General features: G+C 37.5%; 5 protein-coding genes across 6 annotated transcripts in view; 1 reads left to right on the forward strand and 4 right to left on the reverse strand.

The window, feature by feature from the left end:
- btsz (bitesize) overlaps positions 1 to 19,363 on the forward strand; it is a 40,666-nt gene that overhangs the window by 12,380 nt on the left and 8,923 nt on the right. For both annotated transcript variants that reach the window (XM_088039546.1, XM_088039545.1), the window contains exons 3-6: positions 9,442 to 9,575; positions 10,444 to 11,142; positions 13,983 to 15,779; positions 15,909 to 18,635. In XM_088039546.1, coding sequence (XP_087895672.1) covers positions 9,442 to 9,575; positions 10,444 to 11,142; positions 13,983 to 15,779; positions 15,909 to 18,635 — 5,357 coding nt within the window. The remainder of the gene's footprint in view (positions 1 to 9,441; positions 9,576 to 10,443; positions 11,143 to 13,982; positions 15,780 to 15,908; positions 18,636 to 19,363) is intronic.
- LOC148172520 (uncharacterized) lies at positions 1,069 to 2,029 on the reverse strand. Its single transcript, XM_088039615.1, has 3 exons — positions 1,820 to 2,029; positions 1,550 to 1,774; positions 1,069 to 1,499 (listed from the first exon to the last, which is right to left on the reverse strand). The coding sequence occupies exons 1-3, from the start codon at positions 1,982 to 1,984 to the stop codon at positions 1,161 to 1,163; spliced, it is 729 nt and encodes a 242-aa protein (XP_087895741.1). The 5' UTR covers positions 1,985 to 2,029; the 3' UTR covers positions 1,069 to 1,160.
- On the reverse strand, positions 3,886 to 4,707 carry LOC148172521 (uncharacterized). Its single transcript, XM_088039619.1, has 3 exons — positions 4,525 to 4,707; positions 4,258 to 4,482; positions 3,886 to 4,212 (listed from the first exon to the last, which is right to left on the reverse strand). Exons 1-3 carry the CDS (start codon positions 4,690 to 4,692, stop codon positions 3,886 to 3,888), a joined length of 720 nt encoding a protein of 239 aa, XP_087895745.1. The 5' UTR covers positions 4,693 to 4,707.
- LOC148172522 (uncharacterized) lies at positions 6,147 to 7,184 on the reverse strand. The gene is made up of 3 exons (XM_088039618.1): positions 6,830 to 7,184; positions 6,558 to 6,782; positions 6,147 to 6,505 (listed from the first exon to the last, which is right to left on the reverse strand). The coding sequence occupies exons 1-3, from the start codon at positions 6,989 to 6,991 to the stop codon at positions 6,170 to 6,172; spliced, it is 723 nt and encodes a 240-aa protein (XP_087895744.1). The 5' UTR covers positions 6,992 to 7,184; the 3' UTR covers positions 6,147 to 6,169.
- On the reverse strand, positions 7,396 to 8,313 carry LOC148172523 (uncharacterized). Its single transcript, XM_088039617.1, has 3 exons — positions 8,129 to 8,313; positions 7,854 to 8,078; positions 7,396 to 7,801 (listed from the first exon to the last, which is right to left on the reverse strand). The coding sequence occupies exons 1-3, from the start codon at positions 8,288 to 8,290 to the stop codon at positions 7,466 to 7,468; spliced, it is 723 nt and encodes a 240-aa protein (XP_087895743.1). The 5' UTR covers positions 8,291 to 8,313; the 3' UTR covers positions 7,396 to 7,465.

Consider the following 19,363-nt stretch of genomic DNA (forward strand, 5'->3'; position numbering starts at 1 on the left):
TGTGTGGTACATACATACATACAAAAGATGATCCTCGAGAAAAAACCTGCTGATAAGGAAACGATTGTGGTAAACGCAAACAGAAAGTCGATTCACACTTCACTATAAATAACATTCAGATTGGTGCCCTTTAGGTTACGAAAATGGCGATAATCACGCACGAATATGAAAGAATAATGATTCCCGGACGAAAGACGGCATTTAACTAAAAATTTTATTGGTAGTTACATACATTTTCAATGCAAATAGTAAAAAACTTATTTGAACGAAAACAAAGAAGACCCTTTCTTGCCACAATATGAATTTCTTTTTTTACACCAGTGTTTTTCAAACTCTTGGCCTTTCTAGGCTAAAAATTCTGGCGACTCCCTTGTTCGGGCCATAGAAAGACAAAATTAGTAACATAATTAAAATATGTACTACATTTTTTATTGTAGTGAACCATGTTGAACCTTGACTTTTTTCTTTTGTCGGCGACCCCCCGAGTAAAGCTCCGCGACCCTCAGATTGAAAAACACTGCTCTATACTGATTTATAACTAAATATTGTAATTTCTAAAGAACTCAGTTGTCCCCAAATTTAACCCCAAAATAGAAAGTGCTTTAGTTCATTTATTACTGCTCAAAACCGAAAATGTTATAAACATTTTTTGCTAAGTTTTGTCGACCAAACTCCAAACACTCTTTTTAGAAGCTGCAGGGAAATTACATTAGTTATAAGTGGTAGGCAACATATAATACAACTCTGAATAAATTTAACATAACATGGGTAATTTTGCGGTCTTGAAAACGCGCGTGTATATAGTTTCAGTAAGTTTCAGAGAACAACAGTAAATTGCTTCACTCTTGCTAATTGCAAGCGTAACACTGTTAATCTACTCGTTCCACAAAGAAATTGTTACAAACTGTTTAATATTGAACTCAGATATTTTATATTATTTTTAAAATTTAAAGTACATTCCAAATTTATCTAAAAGAAAAATGTTTTGAAAAATTCAAGCGAAGTACGGATTTTGATTAATAATTTTATCGAATTATTTTTTTTTTCTTTGTAGTGGTTTCAATATGATCACTGCTGTATATTTTATTTATTTGACACTATTTGTGAAAGCATGGTTAAAAACTACAAAACTAAAAAAACTAAAGTAGCTACAAAATCTGTTAACCGCCAAAAGTGACCAAGTACGCTTCCGCCTTGCAAGTGAAAGTACTCTTATGATCATCATAAGCATAGCTGTAAGCATCCGGACAACGACTCTTGAAAAACGCTGGATAGTTCTCTGGCCAAGTCGAAGACTTGCATTTATCAGGAGTACCAAACGCGCCACGACAACAATACTGATCCGTATTGAAAGCATTACAAGCCGAATTACAGGCGATTACTCCATTTCCGTTTCGTACTTTTAGTTTTTCTGGACAGACATCATTCAGACGAACTTGACAAGCAGATTTTTTACAACTGTAGCGGCTTCCATCTCCTCTGCCTCCCAGAGGTTCAATCTGTCAAAGTGATACATCACAAAGTGAAGTACGAAGTAATTAGAACTTACAGCGACCATAATATTAAATCCATCAACTAATGAAACATCGTAAAAATCGAGTCCTTCGTGTCCTTTTAATGTGATTTCAGCCAACGAAGCTGGGGGAACACCTCCAGCTCCGTTACACTGTAATTTGTTTCCACAATCACCGGTGTCGCAGTGGTTGTTGTTGGGGTTACACCAGGTTCTCGCCCAAAAGCGACCTGCCCAGTTCGATGGAGCGTTTATGGTGATCTAAATTTTAACAATAAAACGTTGTAAAAGTTTCAGTTAGCTTACTTTTTTTCCTGGTTGAAGAACAAATCCGCCACTATTCAGATGGGGGTGGCCGGGATTACCTTGAATTCCCACCCAAATATCACCGATTTCTCGGTTCAAAATTTGGAACTCTACTCCAAAGCATACTGCTAACAGAGTGGATAAAACTGAAATTTTTACTAACATTTTCTGTTGTTTAGAAGGATCAACTGAAAGAAGGTGGGTGACTCGATCTTATATAGCGTGTCTCGGTTTTGTTTTGTCGGAGTAACTTGTTTCGCAAGTGTGGATTTTCCTTAGATGTTATCTGTTGCAAGAAATCGGACGACTACAGTTCAAATAAAATTAATTAAATATACACACTTTTAATGATGGCTAAGTAGATCGCCTTTGTATATTTGTTAACATATTAAAATATCCTGACAGCTTTATTCGAAATAATATTTATTCTTATTATGTTTATATCAACAATAATAAACCCCATTTCAGAGAAGATTGCTACATAAAACAAAACGTATTAAATATTAAACTAAGTAATTATAATAGTACATTATTACACGTATTTCATAAGGCGAGAATTGTAGCACGAATGAGTTTTGACCACGACGAGCGCAGCGAGGAGTGGTCAAATAGAATGAGTGCTACAAGTCGTCTTATGAAATGAGTGTAATATACTATTTTTTCTACTTTGCATTGTAAATAAGTGTAAAAATTGCATTTGAAAAAAATTATTTTCGATTAGAGATTTTTGACAAGTTAGGTTGGTGACAAAAGAGGTAATGACATTTGTCTAACAAAATTTCAATTCAAATAATTACAGACGTTTTCTGTTTAATTTTGCAAAAGTATTTATTTACATTTATGATACCACGTTAATTAAAATTCTGAATTTTTTGGATTGTATTTAAGTTTTTTATAATTCGTTTTTAAAAGTGAAATGATAAATTATTGGACTGTTACAGTTTTTGCGGCCTTTTCATTATTATCATTGTTGCATTGTGATCGTGTCTGGACAATAATAATTTTCTAGGAACTGTTTAAAACATTAAATTGCACGTAGAAATTCTTCAGTGAATCACTTTAATTGCCTTTGTAAAGCATGCAAATCTTCGATGATTTATACGCTAACTGCTTTAAGAGTGTTAGGTATTTACCTTTTTTGCGCTCAGTTGACCATGATATTATTTGTAATGGTAAATTTTTCGTCCAAATCTAAGAAAATTTTTGGGTTGCAAATTTTCAGCTACTCTCTTGAATTCGTCTGATTTTGTTGTTTGTTTTCAGTCAGTTTTATTTTGATATAATTCAAAAAATTAATAAACAAGATAAAAGTTTATTTTTGTAGTTATTGTATTGATTCTCGTTCTAGCTTTCACAATATTTATTTAACGTCAATAATCAGTATGTAATTAGTATTTCATGGCCAATTCTATTTTTTTACATTATGTATCTTGATTTGAATAAAATTAGTGACACGTTCAATCTGATCAAATCGATACAAGAAAAAATAAGAAGCCATTTGAATTATTTTAAATGTAATTTAATAAATGTTCGAAAATACGTGTGCTTTTAATTTTATCTAGGTTTTATTCAGTTTTGTTAAAGTAAAAGGATCAGGATTGATTCGACCATATCGTTTTACATCAAACGGGAAAAATTACCTGGCATAAGTTAATTTTTACCTTGTGCATTTTGCGTTTAAAATATTTTTGAGAACATTACTTCGGTGTAACTTGAGGTAAAAGGCAATCATACCTATAATTAGATTAGGTATGTACCTATAGAAAATAAGAAGTTATGAGAGAGATGTAGAGCAATTTTAAATAAAGCGACCTAACAAAGACAATGTCATTTATCTGTGAGCTTTTAGTTTTAGCCCAATTTAATTACACGAACGTTGGACATGATATAATACATGCCTTGATGTAAACACATCAATGGATATCCAACTGTTGTGAGCGACTAATTTGCAGTGTTTTTACGTCGTTATGGAAATTAAAACATTTTTGTGTAACTAAACACTTTTAGATTGTTATTTTTTATTTGATATATTTGCTTGAAGGATATTCATATACATAATTTAGGGGCTAGCCCCCTAATGTGATTACATAAGTCTCGGCTTTGCAAGTAAAGGTGCTCTTGTGATCGTCGTAAGCATAACTGTAAGCATCCGGACACTGACTCTTGAAATACTGCGCCGAAGGTGGAGGTCCGCACTTATCAGGAGTCCCAAAAGCATTACGACAACAAGCTTCATCAGTGTTAAAGGCGTTACAAGCTGAATTACAAGCAATTACTCCATGGCTGTTTCGGACTTTTAAGTTCTCCGGACAATTATCATTCAAATGTCGTTGGCATGCTGATTTTTTGCAACTATATTGTCCGCCGTCTCCTTTACCGTTTACCGGCTCGATCTACCAAAATTAAATATTCAGAAATTCTAACAAAACTCAACTTACGGCTATGGGTATATTAAAACCATCCACCAATGAAATGTCGTAGAAATCAAGCCCGTTGTTCCCTTTTAACGTAATTTCGGCTAACGAAGCAGGAGGAGCGCCTCCAGCTCCGTTGCACTGTAGTTTGTTTCCGCAATCTCCGGTGTCGCAGTGGTTGTTGGCGGGGTTACACCAGGTTCTGCCCCAGAAGCGACCGGCCCAGTCTTCGGGAGCTTGCACGGAAACCTATTTGGATTTGTAAAATATATGGACTTGGGGAGAACTTACTCTTTGATTGGATTTAAGTACAAAACCACCGTTATTTAGAGGGGGTTTTCCATTATTTCCTTGAATGCCAACCCAGACATCGCCACCTTCGCGGTTGAGTATTTGGAATTCGACTCCAAAAGACACTGCGAACAGCGTTTGTAACAGAAGCAGTTTCATGGTATACATGTTTATGTAAGGGAGCTGATTTTGGATTTATATAGTAAAAACGAACATTCTTTCCAGGAAAATTATTGGAGAATTTATGTATTTTTTATTGCATGTCTACCATATAGCAAATATTGTCACGAACAGTTTTAGTGCGCACTTATTTTCTTTGTTTTTGAATTAATTGACAATTTAAAATATGTTGTTTTGCTGCTAGTTTAATTACCTCTTTATCTATTGTTGTTTAATTTGTGGACTGATCACTGGTCGTTATAAAATTTATTTTATTTGGGTTCCTCTTTCTTATTATGCATTTTTATGTTTTTCCTTCAAATTATTTATATCTAATTTTTTTTCCGTCTATTAATATACATGTTTATTTTTGTCTTGAAAAGCTAATCACATTTGATTGCCATATCTAAACCAAAATCTTAATCTAAAAATCTTGTTTTCGTCGGTTAGTTGTCACGAGGGACTTATCAATTAATTTTGTTATGTTTGATTTTAAGATAATGATTCCGTGGTTGACATAATTAAATTTTTTGAATTTTGTTCAACCAAAATACGAATCTAAAACTTTCAAATTTAAGTTGCTCTTCGCAAATTCACTGTTATATTCAATTAATTTTATTTTTTTTGTGATGCCCACACGTCATCTATAAATACGTTGTCAAGTGGAATTATATTTTTGTTATTTATCTATTATTGTTGTGACAGAAATTAATAACATACTTCAGGGAGACAAGAGGCACGGGACGTGTCAAGTGGCGATTTAAGGTTTGGCAAGCATGTAGTTAAAGGCTGATTAGATAAAGTATTAACTTCTTTATAACTAAACAATCGTTTTTTGGTGAATCATAATTATATTTGTATTTCTCAATAGGCTCAGTTTAGAAACTAGGGAAAAAAATATCCGTCGAGTACGTTGTTTTTAGGGACGATGCTCTCGTATTTTTTAGAAAATCAAAAATATCTACATAATTTTGCCTCCATTAAACTTCTAGTCAAACTTGAGGTTTTGTTTTAGTTAAAATTTATTGATGTATTGTGTTATCGATCTCAAGGATTTAAAATGTGGACCAGAAAGATTATTTTAAGTGTTAATAAACATAACACGTGTTGAGTTTTGGCGCCACCGAATTGTTGAAAATTTGATATTTTCTATTCGTATACCAAATTCCCGAAGAATTATATTTTTTAATTGATTGAACACTCATTTTCCTCATTGCAAGTTTATTTTGCGTTTTAGTCTCTTGATCGTTCTGGGATTTGCAAAACAATGTAGTAATATGCATAACAAACACGTCGACTCAAAATCTCGTCTGTCCTAAATGTAGAATAAATAAACGTTTTTCTAAGGTGTCATGGTTAAACGTATTTTTGCATTTTTGCAAGAATTTATCGAAGAAAATAATTGGTAATTTAAAGTTTAGGGATTTTTAAGGACGTACAAAAAGTTAAAACTAATGTTTTTATTATTCAGTACTTTTATTGCAGTTTAACCAAAAGTGATAACGTATTTGTTGGCAATACAAGTGAAAGTACTCTTGTGATCGTCATAAGCGTAGCTGTAAGCATCCGGACAAGCACTTTTAAACTGGGCTGGATAATTAACAGGCCAGTCAGACGACTTGCAAGTTTCAGGAGTACCGTGTGATCCTCGACAACAATATTCATCAGTGTTGAAAGCAAGACAAGCAGAGTTGCATGCAATATTCGCTTGCCCGTTATTTACGACCAGTTCACCTGGGCAAATGTCGTTGATGTTGGTAGCACAAGCACATTTTTTGCAGCTGTATTGACTGCCATCACCTTGTCCTCCAATGGGTTCCATCTAAAAACATTACAGTAAATAGAGTTGCTTGGCGTGCAAAACAATTTCATACAGAAATTCTGATATTAAAACCATCGACCAACGAAATGTCGTAATAATCAATTCCTCCCCATCCTCTGAGAGTAATTTCAGCCAAAGACGCTGGTGGAACACCTCCAGCTCCGGCACATTCGACTTTGTTACCACAATCGCCAGTTTGGCAATGATTAGTGCTGGCGTCGCACCAAGTTCTGCCCCAGAAGCGTCCAGCCCAGTCGTCTGCAGCATTCAAAGAAACCTAAAACGATTTAAATATATCGAAAAAAATTAGGAAATTCAACTAACACTTTGTCCTTGATCCAAAATAACACCACCATTTGCTAAGTTGTCATGACCAGGATTTCCTTGGATTCCCACCCAGACAGGTCCGGGCTCATTGTTGATGATTTGGAATTCAACAGCTTGGGCTGCTGCGAGCACTGAAGCTATTGCGATGAATGACAACATTTTAGCACGATTTGAAAAAAAAATGTTTGTGTTCTTATATAGGGTCTGTTATCATTGTTCGTTTATTGTTTACTATCAGAGTTTGTCATTGGTGTTTTCATAAGTTGAGATCTTTGAAGATAAGAGGAGAACGAGGTGTTTTGAAATATATGTAGTTTTGACTGGAAATGATTGTCAATATTCGGAGGAGAACAAATTTAATCCAGTTCTTCTCTGATAAACACATTTAGTACCTTTTAGAAATGCCACTAAAACGTTTTTCGTAACCACCCACTAAAGAAACCGAATGCCAATGTTGCAGAATAGCATCAAGTGGAACAAAAACACATTACCACTAATAGAAGTTTCGTACCTTCAAAGTTAGCTGCGACAAAACAAACCTTTTCTTTAAAGGAAGGCAACAATTTAGAGTAATGTTTTTATTTATGACAATTTTATATACACTCAAATACTTAATCATTTACCCTTTGTTGTTTAACCGAAAGTGATGACGTATTTGTTGGCAATACAAGTGAAAGTACTCTTGTGATCGTCATAAGCGTAGCTATAAGCATCTGGACAAGCACTTTTGAACTGGGCTGGATAATCAACAGGCCAGTCAGAAGACTTGCAAGTTTCAGGGGTACCATGAGATCCACGACAACAATATTCGTCAGTGTTGAAAGCAAGACAAGCAGAGTTGCAGGCAATATTGGCTTCTCCGTTATTTACGACCAGTTCACCTGGGCAAATGTCGTTGATGTTGGTGGCACAGGCACATTTTTTGCAACTGTACTGACTGCCATCACCTTGTCCATCAATGGGTTCCATCTAAAAACTTTACAGTAAATACTGTTTCTGAACATGTAATATAACTTCTTACAGAAATTCTGATGTTGAAACCATCGACCAACGAAATGTCGTAATAATCAATTCCTCCCCATCCTCTCAGAGTGATTTCAGCCAAAGACGCTGGTGGAACACCTCCAGCTCCGCCACATTCAACTTTGTTACCACAGTCACCAGTTTGGCAATGGCTGGTGCCGGCGTCGCACCAAGTTCTGCCCCAGAAACGACCAGCCCAGTCATCTGCAGCATTCAAAGACACCTAAAACGACAAATTTAGTCACTTGGAAAATGCTTAAAAAAATTACTAACACTTTGTCCTTGGTCCAGAATAAGGCCACCATTGGCCAAGTTGTCGTGGCCAGGATTTCCTTGGACTCCTAGCCAGACAGGTCCGGGCTCATTGTTGATGATTTGGAATTCGACAGCTTGGGCTGCTGCGAGCACTGAAGCGATTGCAATGAATGACAACATTTTAGCACGATTTGATGATTAAATATTATCCAGAGGGACTTATATAGGTCTGCTCATTCTTTTTTTTTATTTGGGTTTATCATTGAACTTGAGATTTTTGAAGATAAGAGTTGTTGCTTGGGGCAACTAGATGATTTGAAGTAGTTATCGCTGGAGGTAATAGGTATTTGGAGGTGAACAGATTTAATAGATTCTGTCACTTTCGCAACTTTCATTATTAAGCCACTCTCTTCATGTCGTGATAGGGTGTTTCCGAGGAGTTTTAGAAGTGAAGTACTGTCCTTATGAATATGTTTATAGATAACAGTGAATTATTACTGCCTTGACAACATCCATCAATTTATTATACCAGAAATGAAACAAAAATATTGTCGCACACACCGTCTTTATTGTGAACAATTAGGAAAAGGACAAATGAACTATTGCGGAAAACTTTATGATTTTCTTTTAAACTTTGATGCCAAAAAATTGATGTTTTCTGCGAAATTTCGGTTTTTGCTTGGTTTCATTCGTGAACATGACGGAAACATTGACTTCATATCCAGAAGCGTAACTTTTTATTATCCTCTTGAGACTTTTCTGTTGTAGCTTTAATATTCCTTTAGAACATTCATTTACATGCATTGCGTTTACCTGTCGCTTCAAAAAGTAAGATTGTTGTTATTTCTGACGGCACAAAATTTCATTTTACTCTAAATTAACATCGACTTCAGCTGCGTAATCTTCTTTATTTTTTTTGAAGCAGTCTTTTATTAACCTTAAGAACGGGAAAAAACGATCTAATGATTTTCATTGTATTTTGAAACTCAACCTTGTTGCATTTTTTATTTTTGTCTGGCAAAACTGCGTCGAAAACACATTTGTTTTTATCGCAACGACCGATCCCTGGCCATCGATTTTTTAAATAATTTATTCTCTGCGAAAGCTGTTCAATAAAAATAACAGCTTTATCATTGGAATTACCCAAAAACTACTTTTTAGAATTCCATATGGTCAGTTTGGACCAATTGTACTAAAAACAAATTATTGATTGTAGGCTGGAGCTTTGCTTTCAAATTGATTTCCCATCAGGGTTAAAAAACACTAAGCGAATCTTTTATTTTATAGCTATTCTCTTGTAGATTAGGTGATTACGAATCTTCTTTTTGCAGGGAGATTCAAGCAGTGTCTGGAGAGTGGATGAACGAGTTTGTGCGGAGGCCCAGCAGGAGACGGGACAACAGGGTTTACGTACCGGCTGCTGACATTATTAAACGAACAATTCGAAGATCATGGACCATTTCAAGTAAGTGAATGATAGTATGCGATTTTTGTTTTTATTGAAAATAAGGAAATTTAAAATGAAATTAGCAGTTTTCAATTGCAGGAATTTTCAGAATAGATAAGTTATGCACATTATCTGGAAAATAACGAGCTCGTAGCATTGTTTAAACGATAATTTTTCCTCTGAGTTTTGAACTTTAGAATCTCAGGACTATAAATTGCTGGAAAACGGAGATTTCAAATTGAGCATTAAACTGGATATTATTTAAATTGGTTCATAGACTATTGAAAAGTTTAGAATTTTTAAATCCGTGGAAGTGGCCATTATTTTTTAGTTTTTTCTCTTATTTTATTAAATCAACAAATTTTACAATAAAAAGCAATCGTACACCTCGAAACAGAATCCAGATTAAACTTGATACCAGTAGTGGAAACCGGCTCACCTGAGAGTACTCAATTCCAGTTGAATTCTGTTAAATCCTTTGAAGTCAAACAATTTCTCTGGATTAACAACGTACAAGTATTCTAAATTTGTGGCATCAGCTCATACGTACCTATCAGGGATTTAAAAGTCTTGTGTTCTTTACTTTGAAGTAGAACAGATTGAAAGCCGAGAAAATTTTAATTGTTCTGAATCGCAGGGTGTAAATAATTTAATAAACGTGTGCATTTAATTGAGGATGTCGACTCGATTGAATCGCCCCTTAATTTCCAAATTGTTCTCTCTATTGCCGCCACTCTAAATTAGTTCCAATTTGAAATCCTGGAAATGCACAACGACAACAAATACATTTCGATTTGTTATTAAATTTCGAAAATGTTTTTGTTTGCAATCGGAGTTTCTTATCGATTAAATGAACTTGAATATATCCCTATTTGTCTTGTTTCAGATCCAACTCCCCGATGGAATGTCTTACGAGGCTCTCCGGAGTTGCGCCCTTACAACAGTTTGCCACGAGGTCAAGACATCAATAACTACCCATCACTAGCCTTACATAAAACCAACAATCAAACACCAGAGCGGAATGCTTCCCCATCGAGAATGCACCCGGCATGTCGACGTACCCACTCGGAAGACGTTTACAACGAACGACCGAAAACACCCCTTAAATCAAACACAAATTCAGAACCTGCGGATAACATAACAAAACGACCGACTCGCGTAAATCCTTTAATGCGTTTAGGGGAAAATAAACAATCTTCTCAGAAGTCGAATAAGTCTTCACCTCGAAGAAAATCACAACAAATAAAAAATGAAACACCGGAAAATCCAGAGAAAGATATCAAGCAAGATATAAGTGAAACAAAGGATGTCTCTAAAAAAACGGACAAAAGCAACTCGGGCGAGAAACGTGTTAGTTTTGACAGTAATATAATGAGTGAAGACAAGGGACAGAAGAAGCATTGTGGAAATCCAAAGGCGAAGAAGGAAGACGATGAGGCTACAGCTCCGGAGGTCCATTTTGCGAAGGAAGAAACAGCTCCGGTGGAACTTTGCGATATTGAGCCCTTGAGTGGCACGGTTTTCCGAAAGGTGACAGTCCGGAGAAGACGTCAAGATATGAGGAAAATACCTGCTGTTGATACAGGTGAGAATTGTGTCATATTTGTTCGCTTTCCTTTCAAAGTGCTATTTTATTTAACGGGAATACAAAGTCGGTTCCGGGGGTAAAATGTAACTGAACATGGACACAATACAAACTTTATAATTATGTTTGACGGCGATGGGTTGCTTGGGGGACAAATGCATTGTTATTTAGATAAAGCATCATTTTCATCTATTCAGAATATGGTTCGTTTTGGTTAGCTTGTTCTCTGTCACTAACAATGCTTCTTTAACAATGAGAAAACTGAATTTGCAAACAAATTACCATGCTCAAATTAGAATTAAGTTAACGATATCTTATACCTGCTGTACGATGTAATTATACGGATAGTTCTTTGCAAGCGTATAATTCAGTTTTCTTATTCCAGTATCTAATTTTATGACGGTAATTAAATCTAGTGTTTAAATTAAATTTGATGATTATCATTTACGTCTGTACCTCTATATTTATCAGTAGTTGAAATGAAAAAGTTTATGATCTATTCATTTTTATTAGGTTTCAATCATGAATGAGTAAAATCTTTCGTATTATGATGAGTAGTCAAAGTTATGTTCTTCTTATCTCGACGGAGGTTTATAATATAGAATAAAAGTTACCTTTTGTAAACTTTTTTGTTTTGGGTGATTGAAACTTACTCAATAATTATTTTTACAATATAAAAAAAACAGTACTTTTAATATGTACTGTATGCAACCAGTAAAACAATCTTGTGTGTCGATAAGCTCTCCAAGTTTTAATATAAGCGTGTGCGTCATCAAATTTGAAGAAAAATTTCTTTTCATTCTATGACTATTTTTGGTTTTCCTTCTTTTACTCTAAAAAAAAACTTTTGGATTGTAAAATAATCGAATTTTGACGGTTCATCCTAGGAGCAAAAAAATATCCACATAATAGAGAACTCTCCAATAATAAAAATAATTCCTATTATGTTAGCTGAACAATTGACATCAAACATTGTTGTACGATCAAAATTATTTTCAAATGGCGATGTTTTTACTTATAAAACCAGTTTTTACCAAAAATCAATAATGTAATTGTGTAATCGAGATTTCAATAATAAATTATGGGTTTACCAAGAATAAAGCAAATGATAACATTAAAAATAGAGTGGTAAACTTCAAGATGCTCTAGTGTAAAATCTAAACAGGTTAGATTTTTTCCGTATTTTCACTTTTATTACTATGACATCCTATATATTTAGAATTGTGTTTTCAAATTGATCAACTCATAGTTATTCGCGAGTTACTCATAATTTCTAAAACTATTTTTCAATAAAGACGGGAATTTCCTTTTTATGACTCAAACTATTACACTTACTAACTATTATTAGTGTTACAATGTATGATACTGATAAGAGTGATAAACATTACTTTTATTTTGATGATTTAGACAAAAAAAATCTGTAATTCTGTAAAACCATGTGGTGTTTGGAGTTTTGGCTACCAAACTTCAACAGTATGTGTATCTATCTATGTATGTTGATTTAATACTTTTAGCTACAGTAAAACTGCGATAAGAATCCGTCACGAATATGAGAGAATCATTCCTCGGCAACAGGTGGCAATTAAGTGAAGAATTTTTTGGTAGTTATGTAAATTCTTAAAACAAAGCACAAAAAACCAAACGTGAACAAAGAATACCAAAAAAAAGGTAAATCGGCGCGGAACAAATTTTCTTATCTTTACCAATTTATTGATAATTATTGAAGTGCTTCAGTTCCTTTCGACCGTTCAAAACCAAAAATACTTTAAACGTTTTTTTACTTAGTTGATCAAAGTCTGTCTATGTTTTATATTTGGCAGTCGAAATTCCTAACACTCTGAACATGAAATCAGATAAAACATTGATCGTACGAAAATAACAGACTGTGTTTACTACTATCAACTGTGTTAAATTTGCGGAAAATGAATAAATTTCATAAATATTGACTTTCGAACATGTAATGCATAAAACATCCCTCTTATTTTAACCTCTGCAATAACTGCGGCCTAATATTTACTCTAGTTATGTGTGTTTAACGACTAAAGTAGAATTAAGGAAAACACTGGTGGTGTATAAAGATTACATAATATTTGAACATATTACTGCAGCAATTTCCCATTTTATTGAAAATTTTACACTACAGTCTCTAAAAACAACACTGTCATTTCGCATGGTTAACAACTGTAATATGATCGCTAATTATAAAAATGAAAGTAAACTATAATAATTATGCAGTTATAAAAAGATTTGACATTTTGTATCAATTGCTTCCATTGTAACTAAAATATCGAAACGTGAATACCAAAATTTAGTCTTATCTTTTATACCAACGAAACCAACAAGTTTACGACCAAATACTTTCTGCATTTGCATGACGATATGAAAATAAATTTTTTTGTACCCACACAGTATATTTTAATGTCATTATTTATTTTATGGTACCACATATAAATGCTTATGAAACAATGGTGTTTACTCTGTTTACTGAATTTCTCTACTAAAACAATATTTACCTATTAACTTATTGTTCCAGCGCATGTGTTCTATACAATAACCGCATTCTTCTAACAATTTCTCAGACTACTATACACCCGTTGGTGCAGGTCGCGCATGCTTCAGTAATTTCTCATTTTCATAACATCCTGTGTAGCTACGCTGGGGGAAGGGTACGTAAAAGTAAAAATGTATCAGCTTCACTTTATGGAGGTGTGCTCGTACTGGCTATCTGCATATGTCCATAACAAGCGCCCATGTGTAAGTGGGCGCTCAGTCCGACCGCTTGTGGTGGAGGCCGCCGACTCTCTTACTTGTATTATTCTTAGAGTGAGTTTCGTGCTCAGGTTGGCGCAGAGGTCCCGACGCCGAACTGTTCGACATCCTCCTTCCAGAAGGCGACGATTATAAGTTAGTGTTTATAAGTTCAGATAGCTCATCTAAAGAAGAGGACGTCGATGATAACGACAACGATAGTTCGTCCACCGCCTCCAGTTTTCCGATCGATGAATGCGATTGGGATTACTTCGAGCCGAGCGGCGCACGACCGGTGTTAAGCTGGAGTTCTCCGTTCGGATCACCACGTGTTTATCGAAGATCTCGAGAGTCGGATACCTTCACCGATGAGGATGATGGATCCGCGAGATCTCGGGAAGATGACGAATTGCGGAGTGACCGCGCGATGGATGAGGTAGCTTTACAGTGCGTGCATCAACCCGACGGAGACGTTCCTCAAAAACAACCGTGTCAGAGCTGCGGAGCACCCACGCAGTTTATACCCATTCCTGTGCCGGTTCCCATTCCCTTTCCTGTACCCTGGACGCCTCAAGAGGCGTTGGTACTCTACGGAGCGGAACAAAACCCTCGACTGCGAGTACTACCGCGCCATCTGCTGGCGTACATGAGTCAGGCCCTTATCTGGCCCCTGATAAACGCAGGTGAGTCCGGTCCGCTGCACTCAGCTCTTCGCGGTGAGAGCGATGCCATGCGAAACAACGGCGAAAATCAACAAGAAACGCGGAATGGCGACGAAAAAACGTGCGTAAGCAGCGAGGGAGAAGTATCGGGACACGTGGAGGCCGAAACCAGGTGCGCTTCGTCGTCGGATTCTTCGCAGAGTAGTGATGACAGTGATAATGAAGATAAGCCACGGGTACATCGAGTGTATAATGTTAACGGGGGTGACAGTCGTGAAAGTGATGACGCTTTGCCCAGCAGTAATGTGACAAGTGATTGCGACGAAGATGACGGACGGCATTCACACAGTTCGGTCCGCGAAGACGACATGTCGTCTTCCGGATCAGCTGATACAGACAGTGACGATACCGGAACCGTGGCGGACCAGAAACCTAAACGTTTTTCCCGCACTTTCGTGGTCAACAAGAATGTCTCGTCTTCTTCCAACGAAAGTTCCTCCGACTCTGACACTTCCGATAACGATACAGATACAGAGATGGATTGTACTGTAGTTCTCACCAACATCAAACACCTCAGTGAAGATGTGGAATACAAAAGTAGCGAAGCGGCGGCGCCTGTTGACCTCAAAATTGAAAATGCTAATGAAAACAACGTTGGCGATAACGTATCTACCTGTGATAATCAAGAAATAAACAATGACGAGGCGACACTCTCGAAGAATCAAGTACCTCTTGAATATGTGTCGTCTAGTCCGGGTTTGTCGGACGTCAGCGCGGAGTCGCTTAACTCCAGCGATGTGGAGCAAGTGCGAGGCTACAATGAAGAAGCGATCACCAAGTCTAACGAGAAGAACCTCGCCGAAGCGTCCGAGAAGTTAAAATCGGAAGTGTCAGGCATTGACCACAGCGTATCGATAGCCGGTGAATGGAAAAGCAGCGCGGGGATCCGGTCTGGCGAACCCGTTAACGTAGTGGGGGAGTCGGTGAACACGCGCGGCGACGGTGAGCGGGCAGGTGCGCTAGTCACTGGAGAACCGGACGTTTACACATCACGTCATGCCGCTCGTTATACTAGCCTCGTCATGATAACACAAGAACCTGCCCCTTCCTACCAACAAGTGAGCGTCGTCACGTCTGATACCACCACCCTCGTTCCTGACAATGACGTCATCGTAAGGCACACCAACTGGCAGGAGAAGAGCGATGCCTTCGATGGACGACCAGCTGGTAAGCCATACAAGTAACACAATCTAACCTAACATGATCCTCTACTAACAGTGCAATCATTGATCTAACCAATTTCAAACAAAGACATCGTCATGCTGGTTAGCAATGCAGTCACGCTTTTGCTTCCAGATAATCAAAGCCAACATGGAGAGAGTGTCACGGTGATAACTGGAGGCGATACTCTTTCAGCGTTCGAAGAGGGTTTAGCAGACGACGATTCGTGGGTGGAAAACCTAAGTCACGACGAAGACGACTTTGATTCTTCGCCGACAGACGACTCGACCTCTGGAGAAGAAGTCACGTTAACATGCTCAGCTGCCATCGACCAAGAAGATGAGTTGAGAGGTTATCACAGATCAGCAATCGATTTTACTTTACATACGATAGTTGAAGAAAGCTGCGAAGAAAGTGAAGTGGAACAATCATTGTCCAATAAAGAACAAAAACCTACTTTAGCTACAGACTTGGAAAAATATTTCTTCTTCAGACTCGGTGACGGGACCACACAACCGATTAATTCCAACCGCGAGGACGCCTTCTCCGAAACGAGCAGCATCTGCAGCGAAGGCTTAGATTCATTAGGTGGTTCCGAAGAACCTCCACAACAAAATGACGGTTCAGATTTGGTGGAACTCGCATCCTCTCGATTAGAAAAGTATTTCCTGCACGGATTTATGGGTTTCACCGCGGAACGAAGAGATTCCGATGGTAGCGTTGGCAGTGATAGTGAAGGAAGACCTAGTCCGGAACAAAGACGTAAAAGACTTGTTAGAGCCCGCGGCACGGGTAGATCTCATTCGTCCTCTTTAGATAATTTATTAGCTAATCCAGATTTGGCCGGAAATGACCAATCTAACGAAGTACAAAACTCAGAAAATCCGTCCAGTTCTGATTCTGACACGTGCGATGAGGCGAACAATTTCGAGAAATCCGATGGCCAGTTTGATACCGTAAAAAGAAAGAAAGGTAAAAAGCAAAAGAACTCGAATTCGGAGGAACCAAAAGGCTTGGAAACAACGCAAGAAGTGAACGAAACAGAAAACGGCTCTGAAGAGGACGAAGAGGGTCACAAGACTCCACAACCGGACATTCCGCCGTCTAATTTGACGACGAGTAAGAACCAACAAAGTAGAGATAGTGGTTTCATCGGCAGCTGTGACGACTTATTGAAAGAACAACGTGAAAACAGTACTCCGGAACTCCCGAACAATGGTAAACATGAGTTAAAATTAGAACTGGAGAACATCATCGAGGAGAAAAAGATTGACGGTAAATATACTCCATTGTCGACGCCACCAACGACTTCGTTGACGAGAAAAGACAGTTTTAACAATTGGAGTTCGGATGAAGAGACTAATTTAATGATGTGCAAGATGCGACAATTTTTCAAAACAATGGTGGCCAATTCGCAGTCTTCCAAACCAACAACCCCTACGTTATCGCGGACGTCGCCAAAACCAGTTCCTAGTCCTCGAGTTAAAAATCGGTGTAAACCTCCGCAATTGGTGTACTTTGAAAACGAATTGACAAGACTAATGAAGACTGTTCCTGGTATCCGAGATGACCAAGTTCGCGAGATTGTGGAGTACTTAAGTAGCGAAGACACGTGGAGTGATTCGTACGATTCTTCGGATTATACCAGCTCAGATTTGGAAGGAACAACGACCAAAACTGCATTGCAACAGCAGATTTCGGATAGTTGTAAGCAGATTATTAATAAGTTTGATAATGGAGTTGATGATGAAGGAGATGAAGGTGATGGAGGAATCGTGGATGAATCGCACGGATTAAATCGTGAGACTGCTTTTGTATACCAAAAATTAGTTGCGTCATTTGAAAAAATGGCAACTGGTGATAACACAGACAATAAGATTTCGTGCACACCACATAATTCACCACCTTTAATTGCCAAGGTCATGCATCATATAGGAAGTAGGTTGGTAGCCTTGATGCATGAAGTCTCCAGTGGAGAAAGTCATGCGAGTAATAGTCCGAAAACTCGTCATTATCATCGTCGATTACAACAAAAATTGTCTTCAGCATCGACGACTACAACAGAGGATGATGACAGTACTTCAGATAGCAATTTACCGGACACGTTCGGTTTTGAGGAGACTATACCACCGTACAATTTACTTCCAAGAAGTCGCTCTCATGACTTATTAGTAGGTGAATCAAGAACGCATCATCAATCTAGCGTATCTGACATTGCCGAAGAACGTGAAATCAGTGATTGTGAACGATTTAGTTGGCGTGGTAGTTTCGAATCTGCATTGTTAGCAACAGATTCTCGCAACAAACTCTCTTTACTTGGTGGCGAAGGATCTGCTTCTGCTTCAGCCCTAGCCATCGCTGCCAAACGTAGATCCGCAGGTGATCTTCTTTTTAGCCACAAGAGCTTAAGCAGAGAGCAACTGGACAGAGTGCGAAGTTGCGGGAGTATTGGTGGTGCTAACAGTGAGGATAAATTGTGGGTAGCTTCAGCTGCCAGACCAACTCGTCGACGATCGAGTGTTCCGGATGCTACTTGCGGTTCAGGCGGTTCAGCTGATGGCGAAGAAGATGACGAAGACGAAGACATCGAAAGTAGATCTACTCTCCCAAGGAGTTTGCAAAGTGGTGCTGCTACCACTAATTCCTTACCGCGTCTTCCGACAAACACTCCTCCTACCAGCATGCAAAAAGCCCAAAGCATGTATCATTTCCTGCCACCAAATGCCAAAAGTGCCCGGTATCGACCACCAGGATTCAGCAGACTAATCACTACGGTTCCTAAACGCGCTGTTTCCGCCCCTGGGTTGCAACCAACCCACCAACGTCGCGGTCGACGATCTCAACAACAAAATGTTCCTAGTGGTGAGTCATTTGTTTATCAATGCTATGTTTTGTCACAGTTTACGCGTACTTCACTTGCGCAAGGCGAAAATTCGTTTTGGTCGTGATGGGAGGCGGAACGATAACGGGATGACAGTCGATATTGGAAATTAAGTTTTTATAAGAAGTTTAAAATATCAGGACAGTTATAAACGAGCAATAAATGAACGGACTTTTCGGACATTTTTTATCACTTCTATAATTCAACGTTTCATTATTCTGTTACTTTATGTTCCCCCGAAGAAACATATTGCTAACCACAACTATAATTTGTTTAAATCACTCCATTATTAGGTCTATCAGTTCAGATATAAACTCATTAGACATATAACTGTAATTTATGGCTTTATTTTCACCTACCTGTTGCAATAATTTAATTAAGGCAACACGCAAATCCACATGCCACGTCGATAAGTGAACAAATTAAATTACGCATGCAAACAAATTTAGTTCATGCATGTCCAGTTATTTTGTGAGATTTTTTTACTTTCCGTGATTTTGTAACAACGTAAAAAATAACAACAATGCTGTTACGTAAGAAGTGAAAAGCTAAATTAGTGGATTTTATTTGAATAATTTATACGTGAATGTGGAGATCTAATTAAAACTAACTGAGCTTTGTAAACTATAGATAACTGTACGTGACGTTTTTGATGACCAGGTTTTGTCCTCTTGTTCTTGTATTGCGCTTTAGTACATGTTAAACTATA

This window comes from Gnatocerus cornutus, chromosome 6 (assembly GCF_029298725.1).
Source record: "Gnatocerus cornutus isolate USDA-ARS CGAHR chromosome 6, icGnaCorn1.1, whole genome shotgun sequence".
Classification (NCBI taxonomy): domain Eukaryota; kingdom Metazoa; phylum Arthropoda; class Insecta; order Coleoptera; family Tenebrionidae; genus Gnatocerus; species Gnatocerus cornutus.

Bases quoted from the DNA above. Each gene is read 5' to 3' on its own strand.
- LOC148172522 (XM_088039618.1), bottom strand. From the start codon at position 6,991: ATGTTGTCATTCATCGCAATAGCTTCAGTGCTCGCAGCAGCCCAAGCT. The intron at 6,783-6,829 runs GTTAGTTGAATT...AAATCGTTTTAG, and splicing joins TTTTGGATCAAGGACAAAGT to GTTTCTTTGAATGCTGCAGA. The intron at 6,506-6,557 runs GTATGAAATTGT...TAATGTTTTTAG, and splicing joins GTTTTAATATCAGAATTTCT to ATGGAACCCATTGGAGGACA.
- LOC148172523 (XM_088039617.1), bottom strand. From the start codon at position 8,290: ATGTTGTCATTCATTGCAATCGCTTCAGTGCTCGCAGCAGCCCAAGCT. The intron at 8,079-8,128 runs GTTAGTAATTTT...TTGTCGTTTTAG, and splicing joins TTCTGGACCAAGGACAAAGT to GTGTCTTTGAATGCTGCAGA. The intron at 7,802-7,853 runs GTAAGAAGTTAT...TAAAGTTTTTAG, and splicing joins GTTTCAACATCAGAATTTCT to ATGGAACCCATTGATGGACA.
- LOC148172521 (XM_088039619.1), bottom strand. From the start codon at position 4,692: ATGTATACCATGAAACTGCTTCTGTTACAAACGCTGTTCGCAGTGTCT. The intron at 4,483-4,524 runs GTAAGTTCTCCC...AAATCCAAATAG, and splicing joins TACTTAAATCCAATCAAAGA to GTTTCCGTGCAAGCTCCCGA. The intron at 4,213-4,257 runs GTAAGTTGAGTT...TAATTTTGGTAG, and splicing joins GTTTTAATATACCCATAGCC to ATCGAGCCGGTAAACGGTAA.
- LOC148172520 (XM_088039615.1), bottom strand. From the start codon at position 1,984: ATGTTAGTAAAAATTTCAGTTTTATCCACTCTGTTAGCAGTATGCTTT. The intron at 1,775-1,819 runs GTAAGCTAACTG...GTTAAAATTTAG, and splicing joins TTCTTCAACCAGGAAAAAAA to ATCACCATAAACGCTCCATC. The intron at 1,500-1,549 runs GTAAGTTCTAAT...TCACTTTGACAG, and splicing joins GATTTAATATTATGGTCGCT to ATTGAACCTCTGGGAGGCAG.